Below are 14,372 nucleotides of genomic sequence, written 5' to 3'. Positions count from 1 at the left end.
AACACTTTGAGATGCGGGTTGCCAGAGGCAGTTGTTTTCCTCACAAAGAAATTTTAGTTTGATGTTTTCTCCAATCCCGAACAAAAAAAGAGAATGTAGTAAAATATATGGCATATAGCTCACTGATTTATGTTTATAACTAGGTGATTCAACAACAACAAAAAAGAGCAGCTCTTTCTCCTCTATTCCTCAGTGTTTCCAAGTTGTCCTTAGGTAAGAACGATGCTATTAGGGGATGGCCATGGTCATCCTGCTGCTTTCACAGCCTATGGTGGCAGAGATCAGGTGAGCATGGGACGAGGTCCTAACTTACCCTGTCACCGTGAGAGGCACAAAGGCTCCTGACCCCATGGGGACAGTCCCCCAAGCCTGGAAATAGCCCAGCCTTCCTCTGCAGAGAGGGGTTTGAGGACGAGGAGGAATCAGAGACATCAGGGTCACCTGCAAGTGTGGACTTACCCACACACATTAGTGCCTGTTGATTCAGACCACCTCTTCCTCACCTTATTACAGGCAGTTTTGTTCTTTCACAACATCAGGAAGCTGAGTAAATGCTCTCAAACCCTCTTAGCTGCTATCAGCACTTTCTGTTTTGCACCTAAACCATCCGTTTCCTCCAAAAGCCGTGAAGCCTGCCGCAACCATGGTGACAGAGCCCTGCTCTCCAGCCACCCTTATGCAGGGCTGGCAAAAAAGCGTGGCACTGAAATTTGTCCCAGGGCAGATGCCAGCGGGTGTCACAGCATAGCCCTGTCATCAGGGGCTGCTGGGGCTGTTTATCAGCAACCCCGTGTGACGAGCAGGGTTTAACAGAGCTCACACGAGCATTTGTGTCTCATGCTTTATTGTTTGCATTTATGGCTTCCCGCTTGGGTGATAGTTTCTTGTACTGGGACAAAATGCATCAGGTGTTTGCAGGTAGATGTGGAGTGTTAGTGAGTAATCATATCGAGGGGCCAGATTTGGGGTAGGAGAGCTGCACCCGCTGCTGACCTGGGCCAGCATCACCTGGATATTTTGCTGTATTTTCTATGCTCTGTCCTGGCGTTGGCTTTAGAGCAACAGGCAGTTCTATAAGGCAGATGTGCAGATGGGTATCCTCATACCTGCAGCTCTGTCCCTCCTGTGCCCCCTCCCCATGCTGGCTGCGGGAAGAGGGTCTCTCCCTCAATGCAAAAGGAACAATTTGTGAATGAGAACTGACGTGTTGACCCAGGGCACTGAAGTACCTCTGAGCATTTGGCATTTCTTTGTGCAGGTTGCTGTGTTGGGTGTGAACAGGGCACATGGGTGATGCAGCTGCTGGGCTGAGGGCTCAGCGCGATGCTTGGGGCTCTGTGCATCTGCTCGGCCTTTGTGTAACTATATTATAGTGCTCCTTCTACAGCATCTTCCCTTCTGAGACTTTCCAGATCCTTTAGAGACATTAACTTCTTCATACAGGTCTGTGAAAATTAGCAGGAGATTAAAACACCCTGTGTGTCCCCACCGTTGCCATACCTGGGTAAGATCACAAAATTATTTACCTGTTTCTCCTAGCTCTGTTCCCATTTTGTGGGTCTTGGTGACTTGTAAACTGATGTGTAGCAACAACAAAGTTAAGGTATGTGCTGCAACAAGTACTGAAAATTAATCCCGACTAATCAGCGCAGATTAGCAGCATGCTTGGCCCCGTTTGACTCCCTGCATGCTGTGTTATTCGGGCTGAATTTGTGCCCTTGAAAGAACTGATGCTGAAGGGCAAACCCTGCCTGTGCATTCAGGCCTTTGATGGGAGAAGTTAAAGATTAACTTGCTTTACTGTTTATGCTCAGAAGAAGATAGGAAAGAGAGAGACTCCCCTGCATGGGGAGGGCTTCGGACTGAGGCTGCCCCTTGGGCAGGATGGTCCCAGCTCACTGCTGCCCCAGGGACTGTCAGTGGTGGTGGCTGATGTCCCTTGTGCTGTGAGAGAGGCTGGGGGAGCCGTGTTTGGAGTTCCCAAGGCGGCTGCTGTGGTTTGGGGTGGGTGCCCCAGGCAGGTTGGCTGGTATCTGCAGGGCTTTGCAGGGAGACTTGCTGCTGCAGGAGAGACTTGTTGGTGTAAGCAAAGCTGCACCTCTGGAGATATCATGCGTCCTTATGGCTTCCGTGTGCCCAGTGCATGTGCTGGAGAAGCCATCCAGCCCTCTTTGTCCTCTCCATGGGGTCATGGCCAGTGGAGCCAGAACAGACGTGTTTAAGAATCACAGAATCATAGAACAGTTTGGGTTGAAGGGACCTTCCAAGCTAATGCAGCACCACCCCTGCCATGAGCAGGGACATCTTCACCAGCTCAGGTTGCTCAGAGCCCCGTCCAGCCTGGCCTGGGATGTCTCCAGGGATGGGGCATCCACCACCTCTCTGGGCAACCTGGGCCAGTGTCTGACCACTGTCAGTGCAAACAATTTCTTCCCCATGTCTAGCATGTTTAGGTTTTGAATAGTTCACCTCATGGACTTTCCCACCTGTATTGCACAGTTTGGATCAAGACTCCTCATCTGTAGTCCTGGTGTATCCAAAGAGCCCTGGTAGAAGTTGTGGTGCAGCGCAGATGATGGCGAGATGAAGAGGACGGAATCATGGGGAACAGGGATTTCCAGCGGTGACACAGCTTGAGAGGACCTACTCTGAGCCCTGCCTAAACCAGACACTGTTTCTTGTGTTTCTGTAGGTTAGAAATCTCTGTTACATGGTGACAAGACGGGAGAAAATGAAACACACCATTTGTAAACTCCAGGAGCAGATCTTCCATCTCCAGATGAAGCTTATTGAGAAAGATCTTTACCCAGGTCAGTACCACTTGCAGAGCTGGTTCTCACACACGTCTCTGCCATCTTCTGCAGCTAAAGACTCGTGCCCGAGCCTCAGTCCCCACCCCAAGGAAACCAGAGCTGCCCCCGCCCCTGCGGTGTTTTTTAAGCACAGTTTGTATTTTGACTCTTTGCACATCTCCAGTTTTGTTCAGAAACACACAATAAAACCATAACCTGGGTGACCAGGAGTGTTGGAGCCCCTTGTTTTTCACAGATCCCTCTTGAACCTCCTCTCCACAGGAGTCAGTCAGAAAGACTAAGTGTTGGTTAGATGGTGATGCTAAGGCAGCGTTTTGGGTCACTTTCGTGGAGATGGAGCTGTTTGGGAGCAGATGACAAATCCTGGGCACCGGGCTGCTGTCATTGGGGCTGATCCACGGCAGCTGGCTCCCTGGCACAGATCAGCAGCCCTCGCTTTGGATTCTTTGGAGATGCCTTTGGCTCTGTCGAGAACGGAAGGTTAAGCTGCTGGTGGGATGTCTGTTGCTCCTAGAGACCAGCTCCTTTAGCTCTGGTCAGCTGCAGCTCTTTACTCCATGTATTTACTAGTTGAGAACATAGCACTACTGCATGCAAAACCTCTGGCACCTTTTATTAAGGAACTGAAATAAAGTTGATATCCTTCTGTCCCATTTTTTTTTCCTTTTGCACAAGCAGTGCCAGAGCCCACAGCTCCTGCTCCCCCCTCCTTTCCCTTTGGTGGCAGCGCAGACCAAAGCCCGTGGCTGCAGAACAGTTTCCAGCAGCAGCATCTGGTGCTTTGGCAGACTGTGCCGACGGTTGTTGTGTTTGTGGCTTTGGAGTTGCGTTTGAAGCCATCACATGGCTGGGGTTTCTTCAGGAACCGTCTGGGCTGAGCTTTCTTTGACAAAAGTTTCCTTTGAAGCTTTGGAGGCTGAGAAGTGTGTATGTTGAGATGTTCGTGACTTGGAGTCTGTGCTATTTCCTCTCGATGGCCAGAGGCAGGCAGCCGCGCAGGGCAGGGGTGACCAGGACCCGAGGAGATGTGGGTCCTGTAAATCTCAGTCCCCAGGACACTGTTTTGTTCCATAGGTCCTCACTGAACCAGCAATATGGGTCACCAGCTTGGACACACACAAAATGGTGTTCCTGGTGTTCCCACCAAGGGGAGACCCTGTGCTGCACATCCCCAGAGCTGTTCCCTGGCACCCACAAAATCTGTGCTGGGTGCTGCTCCCAGCAGTGATGCTGTTGGTCTGGGCAGCAAGGCAGGAGGTCCAGCTTGGCAGTAATGGGTGGATTGAAGACAAGACCAACAACCTCAGATCCTGAAGGCAGATGCCATGTGCTGTTGCTGCCAGGCTCTGGGGGTTTTGGGGGAGTTGCAAAGGACCTTGTGATGCTCTTCAGCTGGTTGAACTCAGTTTAGCATTTGCAGTTCTTGGGAGGAGACAGGTGCTGGGTAGGTTGCCAGGAAGGCTTTTTGAGCTCACCTCCCTTGCAAATGGGGCTGGGCGTTAGATGGCTGGAAATTCCCCCTGGGGACATACGTTCCCTAAAATGCCTTGGAGAGTCCAGCCTCCAGTGCGTGCCCGACCCTCTCCAGCACAGTGATGCGGGGAGAGTCAGCAGCTCCTCCAGGGAGGGCTTTGGGGTGAGCTGGAACCTTCCCCCATGGGGTGGGGATGCCAGACAGTGAGCAGGAGCTCTGTCGGGACTCTGCCGGCTGCATTTTGGGACTGTCTGCGTTGCTTGGTGTTTGTTCTGCTTAAAGGTGAACAATCAGAGACAAACCCACAGTGTGCCGGTGGCTCAGGTGGTGATTGATGTGCAGGTTAGGGGATTGTTTTGTATGTTGTGATGCGAATGTTCTTCTCTCTAAATGGCTGGTGTTTGCCAATTTGTTATGTGATCTCAGCCACCTGAGACAAGCTGCTCATCTCTCGTGGATGGGCTTTTTGGTTGAGCCTGAGCAGGGGCTGCTGCCCCTGGGAGCCGGCTGCCGCCAGTCTCTGCTGCTGGGGAAAGGCTCGGCTGTCAGAATTTGGTCCTGGGATTTCCAGGTGGTTTTGTGCACGTGGGTCCTTCCCATGTCAGGGGGACATGAGGGACCTGAGTGCCTTTTTGCATTGGTGCGTATGTTCTCCTGAGCTCGGGAGGAATTCCTTACTGGGAGGCAGCATCAGGCCATAAGTTGCAATCCCAAATGTGGGAAGGGAGGATGGCTTGATTAGTTGTGACAGTCACAGTCCAGGTAGGAGCACAGCATTGGTCCGTACCACCTCCACGGCGTAGCACACAACCCTCATGGTGTCCCCCAGCTCCTCCGCGGCCATCGGCATCACAGCACAGAGGGACAGTCTCCTCGATGCCAGTTGACGATACTTAGAGCTAAAGATACTCGTCTCCCAGTGGGAGGAAAGCTCTGGATAACTCACTGCTGCCTTTTGCATCATTACGAAGAAGTAACTGGTTTGAAAGTGGGGGGGAATGGATCCTGTAGCATCCCTTGCACACACACATCCTTTCCACACACACATCCTTTCCACACACACATCCCTTCCACACAGCTCCTGACTGCCAGCTCTATGTACTTGGGGTTTCTTGGAGAAAAGAATAAGTCTGCATTATTTTGCCTGGATGAGGCCAGTTTTTAACTGCTGTTACAGCAGTCATCGACCAAAATCTGTTTGGGTTATTCCAAAGATGGTTTTGGCACAAAGGTTTTTTTGGAGTGGCTCCCATGTAAAACTCAAAACTGGAGGGGTTTTATTTTTCATGCTGACAAATGGTCATTTAAGCAGGAGATTTTTAATAAAATTAGTGAGAACTGCCCATGTAAAATGAAACCACCTCTCTCACCTATGTTTTTCATGGAGTGGAAAGTAAACACTGTCTGGCTTTGAAATATGGCTACTATTTTGACAGATTCCTCATCAACAAGTACTGCTTGGGTTTCTCTTTAGCCCTATTATGCTGTCTAAACAAAGTTAGATTTTTATTTTGTAAGCGAAGTGAAAAATATGTCTGCGTTTCTCCAATTATTTGGCAGGAACGTAGCACATACTTGTTTTGCTCCTACTTTTCTTTCTTTCAGTGAGTCCTTTGGGCAGGAGGGGTTCCTGGCTTGGCAACCCCAGGACTGTACATCCTCTGTTAATCCAGACTCAGGCAGGTGCAGTACGAATTCTCTCCCCTGCTCGCCCAGTACATTTCCACTGCAGCACAATAACAGAGGTTATTCCCTCTGACCCAACCAGCTTTTAAGATTGTTGCTTTAATAGCTGCACAACTTCTCTGGGTTCAACCTATGGGCCAGACTCTGAAAAACCTGCATGTCTCACCTCCTCTTCCGTCAGCCACTCACATTGCGGTTTAAGGGCAATATCCTTCCTCCCTCTGAAAATTAATAGAAGTTTTAGTTTTGGGAAAATGATCTAACGGGGTAGGTAAAGACTGTTGGAGTATTTCGCTTGGCAATACAAGTCTTACTTTTATAGGGTATTTGTCCTGTTTACCCAAGAGGAATAAATGCAATAGCAGTTCAAAGCCATTTAGGAAACATTGATTTTTAGCTGATCGTCTACATAGCTATGAGTTATATCCCTGGCTTTCCACAGGCAATGCTGGTAGTCTTTCCTATTGTATTTACGTATGTTCAACATACTGCTTAATTTTTATATCTTTGGGGTTTTTCACCCCCTCACAGTGTGATTGCAAGCAGTTAGTATCACCAAAAGGTCAAATCAAATCAAATCAAAAGTCTGCTTTAAAATGCTCCCGGTACCGTTGCTGTCAAACTTGCAGGTGAATCCTTCCAGGACATGCTGTAGTCGGTGACAGGTGACACACTCGAGGTCCCCATGGCTCCTGGAAGGTGTCTGAGCAGGGTTTGGGGTTCAAGGCCCAAATTTCTTTTTATATAACCTATGAGATACAGATTTTCTTAACCTATAGAGACTTCAGCCTACAGTTAGCCAAAAAGCAGCCGCTGTTCTCCCTTCAGCTTGGAGTTGTTTGCAGGTCTGGTCCAGGTCTCCACCGCAGGGTTGTGCCCACGGGGAACTTGCTCACCGCAGCATCCCTGATGCTTCATCTCACACAGAGTTTTCCTTTTTTTCTGAAAAATGCCAGAACAAACTGGGAAGAAGACAAAGGGTAAGAAAAGTGACCCAAGAAGGAAAGGAAGAGATGGTAGAAAAAGTAGTCCTGAGAAGACAGAGAAAAGGAAATCAGTCAACGAAACTGTATTGGGACAACTGGGTAAGTCTGATTTTATGGGTGCAGAGTTGACCCGTGCCACTGGCAGCTCCTTGTTTTGGGGAGCAGGGTTAGGAGTCCCAGAGCCCCTGATCCCTCCTGCATGTCCGCGGTGGAGATACTCCTGAGGCCAGAGAGCCTCTTCCATGTCTCCCTTGCAGGCATCAGCCTGAACGATCCATTATGGTGGTTCTATGGGAGAGAGACATCATCATCCCTGGTGGGGCAGGGGGTGTGAAATCCCACCCCACCCCGCAGCCTCAAGGCATATGCCCAGACTGGGAGAATGTGTTACAAACCCTGTCATGTGCTGCTGAAGCATGATTTCACTTTCTGGTGATAAAATCAGACTTACCCACCCCGCAGTAGGGCTGATCCCCTATATCCACTGTGCTGTGCACCGATGGTGGGTACAGCACGTGGGCTGTGCTTTTTCATGGCATATACTGTCCAGGACTGTGGTTGTGCTGGTCGTGCTGGCGGTCTGGGAGCATCCAGGAGGGAGGCACAAAGCGTAGCTGGTCTCCTGAATTGGCTCGAGGGGCCAGGAGATGCAGGCTGGCTCTGCGAATGCTTCACCCACCTCCAACTCTTCCCCATCAGCTACAACCTACCACCGCTTGGCAGCCGATAGGTCTGGCGGAACTAAAAGAACAGAGGAGAAAGGTCTTTTTTGTCAAGATCCTTGACAACTGCATATGGTTTTCACATCGAATTGGGGTGTTGTTCAGCGTCCTCTGGCACTGTCACCTCCTCCAGCACACGGGGCAGGAGGCAATGAGTTCACACACGCTCAGCTGCTCCACGGGTGCACAGGGGTTGCACTGGTCCCATGGGGCACATGGACAGCCCAGGGGTGCTATAAATCCTGGCAGGGGGGTACAGAGAGTTTCTGAGGGAGGTCTGGGGATCTGGACCACCCTGCCTTGCCCTGCTTTGCCCATTGCTCGCCCTGACTCTGCTGCGTTCTATTCAGCTTAAAGCTGTTGGGTTTTAGGCAGGAACCCCTTTGGAAACAGGGCTTTTGTGCTCATCCTGTCACTGCACTGTTCTCAGTGGAGAAACTTTCAATTTTGTGGGGCAAATTCTGTCAAATGATGGAGGGCTGGGACATCTTTGAGAAAAGTTGCACTTTGTGAGCCAGGGAAACTAGGCAGCTGACCCAAACCTACACTGGGGTCTTTGTAACCTCCTGGATTTAAATTTTAAGGGTTTGAGGCATCACTTGAGGCAACAGTCATCAGGGCAAGGCTGAGGCAAAGTGACCTTGACAGTGCCCTTGCCAGCAAGACCTTGGGCTGTTCCATTCCTGGGTACCAGGCAGTGCCTGAGCTCATCCCCATTCCTGCATCCCCTTCCCCGGATTGGGCTGCCAGGGCGGGTGGCTCCCTTCTCCAAAAGGACCATGGGGACCTGCCAGGAGATGTGGGACAGACACCTGGACAGTGTTGTCTCCAAGGAGGGCTCTGACCTGACCCACCACTCCAGTGCTGACCTTGAGCAGCCCTGGCATCACATAGGGTCGTTCGTGTGTCCCCGGGATCATTGCTGCTCACAGGGGAGGGTGATGCAAATTTATCATCAAGACGGGCAAACGTTGCAGGTGTGAGTTGCCCTGCCCTTGCTGCTTCTCTTTCCCTCACCTGTTGCTAAATGGACTGCTTTAAGAGGAAAGCTCTCACTGGAAATAAAAAATCAAATCTAATCCATAAAACCAGCTCTGGTGTGGAGCCCAGGGGTTTCTGTTAAGGGGATTAAAACTGGGTGTGCTGGTGTAGGTGTGTGCCTTTCCAGTTGCTAATTAGACCCACCCTACAGTGCTCCCCTTGCTCTCAGAGATCATTATTAGGAAGTTTTTTAGCTTTTCCCATTCCGCCTGTCATCTCTGCTCCTCCTCTTCAGTTTTCACACCTCTTGAGTATTTGGAGGTGTTCTCAGACGGGCACTCTGTCCACAGATTTAGCACTGGTCCCATCACTCCGCTGCTGCGCGGGGTTTTGACAGCATGTTGGTGGCCCTGCAGCAGCTGGTCCCTGGGGAACCCCGCACCCTTTCCTGGGCACATGTCCCACTCTGGTAGCAGTCACCAGATTTTTAGGCTTACACTCGGATTGTTTGTCTGCTGCCTTTGCACGGGGATGTGGTTTCCACCCATGCTGGGGTGGGTTGGGGCTTGGCATGTTTGGGGCAGAAAGATGTTCTGTTTAGATGTGGGGAGGTTCACGGAGTGTTGGGTGTGGGGGGCTGTGCGGGTTGTTGTGTTGTGACCTCAGTGGAGCCTAAATTCAGCATTAGTGCTGGAGTAAACTCTTCTGTGCCCTGGTACATTATGGGTGACTTTTTGAGTGATTTTCCAATGTCGGGGAGTCTCAATGAAGTTGGTGGTGGTGTCAAAGGGCAGTGTGGCCATTTCTGGCTCCTGAGTCAATCTTACCCTTATGTTTTTTCCAGGCTTGTCAACCTCCTTCCCCATTGACGGGACCTTTTTCAACAGCTGGTTGGCTCAGTCCGTCCAGATCACCGCCGAGAACATGGCGATGAGCGAGTGGTCCCTCAACAACGCCCACCACGAGGACAGCACCCCTGGCCTCTCCGAGGAGCTCCTCCAGGACGAGGAGACCTTGCTGAGCTTCATGATGGACCATTCCCTCAGGTCCCCGTTCAAGCAGAGCGAGGCCACAAAGAAAGTGAAAAGTAAAACGAGAACGAACACTAAGAAAAAGCTGCCCAGGAGCAGCCCCCCCGCCGTGGGTGGGAGCCACCCGGAGAGCTCAGAGCCCTGGACTAATAATGCCAGCGACTTGTCGGATGATGCCACCAAGCCCTTCACTCCCGAATCCAGAGCAAGCAAATCAGAGAAAGGGGCGGTGAAGCTTCCCTCCGACCGCAAAGGGACGGGCGAGGTGAAAAAGGCCACCAAGAAGGGCTCTCTCCCAAAAGCCGGTGAGCCTCACCCCCCGGCCGGGGCGAGGGGCTGTGTCAGCAAGGAGGAGGAGGAGGAGGAGGAGGAAGAGGAGGAGGAGACGCCGAGCTGCGCTCAGCCAGAGCCCAGCCCCACGGCCAAAGTGCCTGACTCCGTAGGTAGCCCCAAAACCGTCGTGCGGTTCAAATTACCAAAGGAGAGCCGAGGGACTCGGAGGTCGCAGCCCCCCAAGCCCGACGGTGCCGGCGGAGCTCCCTTGCATCGTTTTGATGCTGAGACGGACGGCTACTTCTCCGACGCAGAGATGAGCGACTCGGATGGGGAGTCCCGCAGCGGCAGGGCACAGCGGGGACAGCTGGATGCTGCCGGCGAGGACATCGTCAGGATGAGCATCCTGGCATCCTAATTCCTCCCAATCACACCGGCTGGACGAGTCCTCAACACAGTTACAACTGCCATGTCCAATTTCTGCCTGGTATCATAGCACGGGGGATTTTTAATATGTGTATATAGTTGGAAATTCGGCACTGTTGTCTTCTTTTCTTCTCTATACGCCTGTGATACAGCTTCAGCTTCACCGACATCGATGAGCGTGACAGTCGTGGTCCCTCCCAGATCCCCGCTGGACCCCACTTCCCGGGAGCGCAAGCTGGCGCCCAGCGGGACCGATGCCGAGGGTGCCGAGAGGGTGGAGGGTGCCGGTACCCGTGCTCTCTGCAGGGACGACAGTTTAATTAATGGGCATTATTTAACGAGGGGCAGATTTCTGCCCAGGACGGTTGCCCCCAAAGCAGGGAGCGAGCGGAGGGTACGGTAGCAGAGCTGCGGGAGGGGAAATCCCTGCCTGCCTGCGCGTATGCGAGAAAGCAAAATAAGTGATACTAAAATTAAAAAAAAAATGACTAAAGCACAAAAAGCTTGTTGGAGGGTAGCGCTTGGGGTGGAAGAGAGCAATGTTATGTTTCTGTTTTCAGAAAAAAAAAAAACCCTCGGTGATTATTTTTCCCCTCACCTTTCCATCTGGTCAGGATCCGTCCAGGGGCCAGGATGCAAAGCTTCTCCCTATCCCTGCTTTGCGGGTCAACCCTCTTGATGTCATCAGAAAAACCGAAGTGATTTACTCAGGTGAACTGATCAGCTCTTAGCAAGCTGGAAAAATGGAAAGGTGAGGCAGGCTGGAGGAGAAAAGCATCATTTAAAAACACCGTGGGGAGTTCAGGGTTGGTTTAATCTGGGAGGTTGAGCAAAGTTTTTGTGCCCGCGCTTCTCTCCAGCGCTGCTGTGGTCCCACCGTGCCGGGGCAGCACATTTGAAATCCCCTTTCCACAAGGAAAACTTGGCCCCGAGGGAGAATGTACTGTCACTGAGGGGAAATGGAAATGCTTGCCTTCACCATTTTGTTTTCCCCACTAAACGCTACAATGGAAATGGTGAATTTATTCCTCCCCATCTTTTTTTTTTTTTTTTTAATTATTATTCCTTAAGTCTTGGTTACAAGCTGTTGACTCGTTGTGGGAGGGTGATTCACAGAAGCTGACATTATAAATACTACAATAATTTAATGCATAAAATGTCCCAAATAAGCCTTAAATGTTGTTTAAAAGCCCTTGTTACCTACAAGTCAGGCGAATTTCCATGTTTGCACTTAATTGCACCATTACTTCGGTTTTGGCTTCAAAGGTCACAGTTGAGTCGTGCTACGTGTTTTATTGGAGTGACCCCAGTGTGAGCTCAGGGAACAAAAAAAAAAAGGAATTCACTGAAACTTTTGTTGTTGTTGTTTTTTAAAAATAAAAAATGTCTAAAAAAAAAATAAAAAACTTTAAAAAAAAATAAACCAAACCTGGGACACTTCTGCAACCGGTTAAACCCATCACTAAACAAAAAAACCTTGCAATTTTCAAACCAATCAGTCAAATAATGTTGTGGATGCCAAAGAATATTTTGACAGTCAAGCAGCACAGCCAGAAACCAGAAACTTGTCATTACGAAAAAGAATTGGAAGTTGTTTAGCAACAAAGGACTAAAGACACACTCATAACACACTGCTGTGGCGTTAGGTTCCGAGCTTGCTCCGAGGGATGCTGCTGCTCCCAGACCGCATCCTGCCGTTTTGATTTCCGATGCTTTGTGCTCATTTCACTGTGAGCTTTCTTTTGAAACTCTGAGACTCCTTCAATTGATGTTTTAGAGTAGATCATCTTTATCAGCCTTCCAAAGTCCTTATTCTTGATGAAATTGCAGCAAAGATAAGCGATGACAGCCGAGCTCATCCCAGGCATGGCGAGCGGCGGGGGCTTCGGGTGGGACGCACCCAGCCCTGGCTAAGCCCCACACTGACCATGCCTGGGGGGAAATCTGCCTCAGATGGGAAAAATGTTACACAAGTTATTAGCAGGAAGAAAAAACAAACAAACAAAAAAAATCAACAAAATGGGAACCACCTTTGCTATAAATTAGCAAAATCCATTGAGGTTGGAAATGAAAATCTGCTCATTAATTAAGGCTCAGTGTGTTCAGATAATGTTAAATACAGTAAATAGGACTTAGTTTATCTTATCAGGCTTGCTAGCTTTAGCTACAGTATCCTAGTATAAGAGTCATAACAATAATCAATATGCTGCCTTTTAATGAATCTTGCTTCCGTGTGCTTCACTCAATTATGGTTAAAAAAAAAAAGCAATCCACAAATTTCACTGTACACAGCTCCATTCATCAGCTTCTGCACTACTTGTCTTCTCAGTACAGGAAAGCAAAAAGAGGGAGACTTTAAAGAACAACCAACCCGGCACCACCAGCACCAGGCAATGAACCAGTTTGAAATGCTCCCAAAAACGTATTTTGCCATCGGGAGACGGTGTTTAGGTGGGGAAAACTAAAGGGGGTTGTGGGGCATGTCAGACCCAGGGAGAAGAATGGGGTGGGTGAAATAAGGTAAGAGAAAAGGGGTATCTGTGGAGGGAAGGGGCTCTTTGAGGGCCATGGAATCCCTGCCTGGCGCATTCTTGCCATCCCCTCACCTTGGATCAGGGGAGCCTGGCATTCAGGAGAGAAAATGCACAAGGCAAATATTTTTGATGTCACAGTAAATGTATTTTGAAATTAATAGAAAGGAATTAAAAAAAAAAATACAAGGGTTTATTTTAGTAGAGAAGTGTTGTCTTTTAAAGATATATAAACTGCAGGAATCGCCATTTGCACTGAGCAGCCGTTTCCTTGAAGAAGCAGCAGCTGTTGTGGTTGAGATGAGGATGCGAACAGCATCATGCGCTGAGCATGGAGCACAGCCCCAACACCGACCCCAGCCCCGAGGACAGCTCCGATTCCACACACCCCTTCTCCCCACCCTCATTTTTTTAACTTTGTTTTGCTTGCACCTATTTGATGGGGTCTGAGTGCCTGCTGTCCAACAGAGTGCACTCCAAGGCGGGATGCAGAACGGAGCCAGGAGGTGCAAGCGGGATGCGGGAGCAGCTGCCGAGCAGGAAGATGCTGGTGCAGGGCAGGTTTGGTTGTTCTTTAAGGAAATCCCCCGCAGTTTGCGCCATTTCACATACAAAACAGACCCACTTCACATCAGTTACAGGAAATGATATGAATGTCACAGGAGGAGAAACCCTTCTGTTTTCTTTGTTTCAAAGAACGTGATGTGCCATTTGTTAATATAAAAGAGAAATATTGAAAATATATTGAAAAGAGCAATTTTAAATTATTTTTGGCTTATGTTGCAATATTTATTTTCTTGTATTAGAAATTCCTTTGTAGAGAAAAAAATGTATTTTTCATTAATGCAAAAACCTATTTCTCCTTTTTGTACATTTTCCATGTTAGTTAATCCTTAAAGCAATATAATGTTATCAAACTCGTTCTGTGTGAGACTGTATTATGCATGCTATTTGTGTTGCCTTGGAATAGCTGTCTGCCATTATTTTCATCCTGTTTAGGTACAGTGTATGCTTTAATACACATTGGGACCATGGCCCATTGCTTATGGAAAGAAAACCCTTTGCATTCCTCAGTGTATTGGCAAATGCAGTCAATAAAGCAGTGTTTTCTGTGTACCTCAGTGTCTGTGTGGTGAGCAAGGTCACACGGAGCAAAGTTACCTGGGGACCATGTAAACCATTATTATGTGAACCAAATGTCTTCCCAGACAGGTTTATTGGGCACCGGAACAGGCTGCCCAGGGCAGTGGTGGAGTCACCATCCCTGGAGGAGTTGGACAGATGCAGAGATGAGGTTCTTAGGAACATGGGTTTGTGCCAGAGTTAAGTTATGGTTGGACTCGATGATCTTGAGGGTCTCTTCTCACCAAAATGATTCTGTAACCCCAGGGATGCAGCTCTGTGCATGGGGATGCGGAGCTGGTCCAGCCCTGCTGGTGCAGCCACCAT

General features: G+C 49.5%; 1 protein-coding gene across 4 annotated transcripts in view; it reads left to right on the top strand.

Annotated features, from left to right (window-relative positions):
• The window catches only part of JADE2 (jade family PHD finger 2), a 78,853-nt gene extending 64,828 nt beyond the window's left edge, over positions 1 to 14,025 (top strand). For 3 of the 4 annotated variants that reach the window (XM_080352926.1, XM_080352925.1, XM_080352927.1), the window contains 3 exons: positions 2,693 to 2,810; positions 6,930 to 7,058; positions 9,507 to 14,025. In XM_080352926.1, coding sequence (XP_080209052.1) covers positions 2,693 to 2,810; positions 6,930 to 7,058; positions 9,507 to 10,384 — 1,125 coding nt within the window. In that variant the 3' untranslated portion in view covers positions 10,385 to 14,025. The remainder of the gene's footprint in view (positions 1 to 2,692; positions 2,811 to 6,929; positions 7,059 to 9,506) is intronic. The other variant, XM_080352928.1, reaches the window with a different exon arrangement.
• Positions 14,026 to 14,372: the final 347 nt, after the last annotated feature.

Source organism: Nesoenas mayeri (genome assembly GCF_963082525.1).
Source record: "Nesoenas mayeri genome assembly, chromosome: 14".
Classification (NCBI taxonomy): domain Eukaryota; kingdom Metazoa; phylum Chordata; class Aves; order Columbiformes; family Columbidae; genus Nesoenas; species Nesoenas mayeri.
This window is presented reverse-complemented; position numbering and strand designations above follow the sequence as displayed.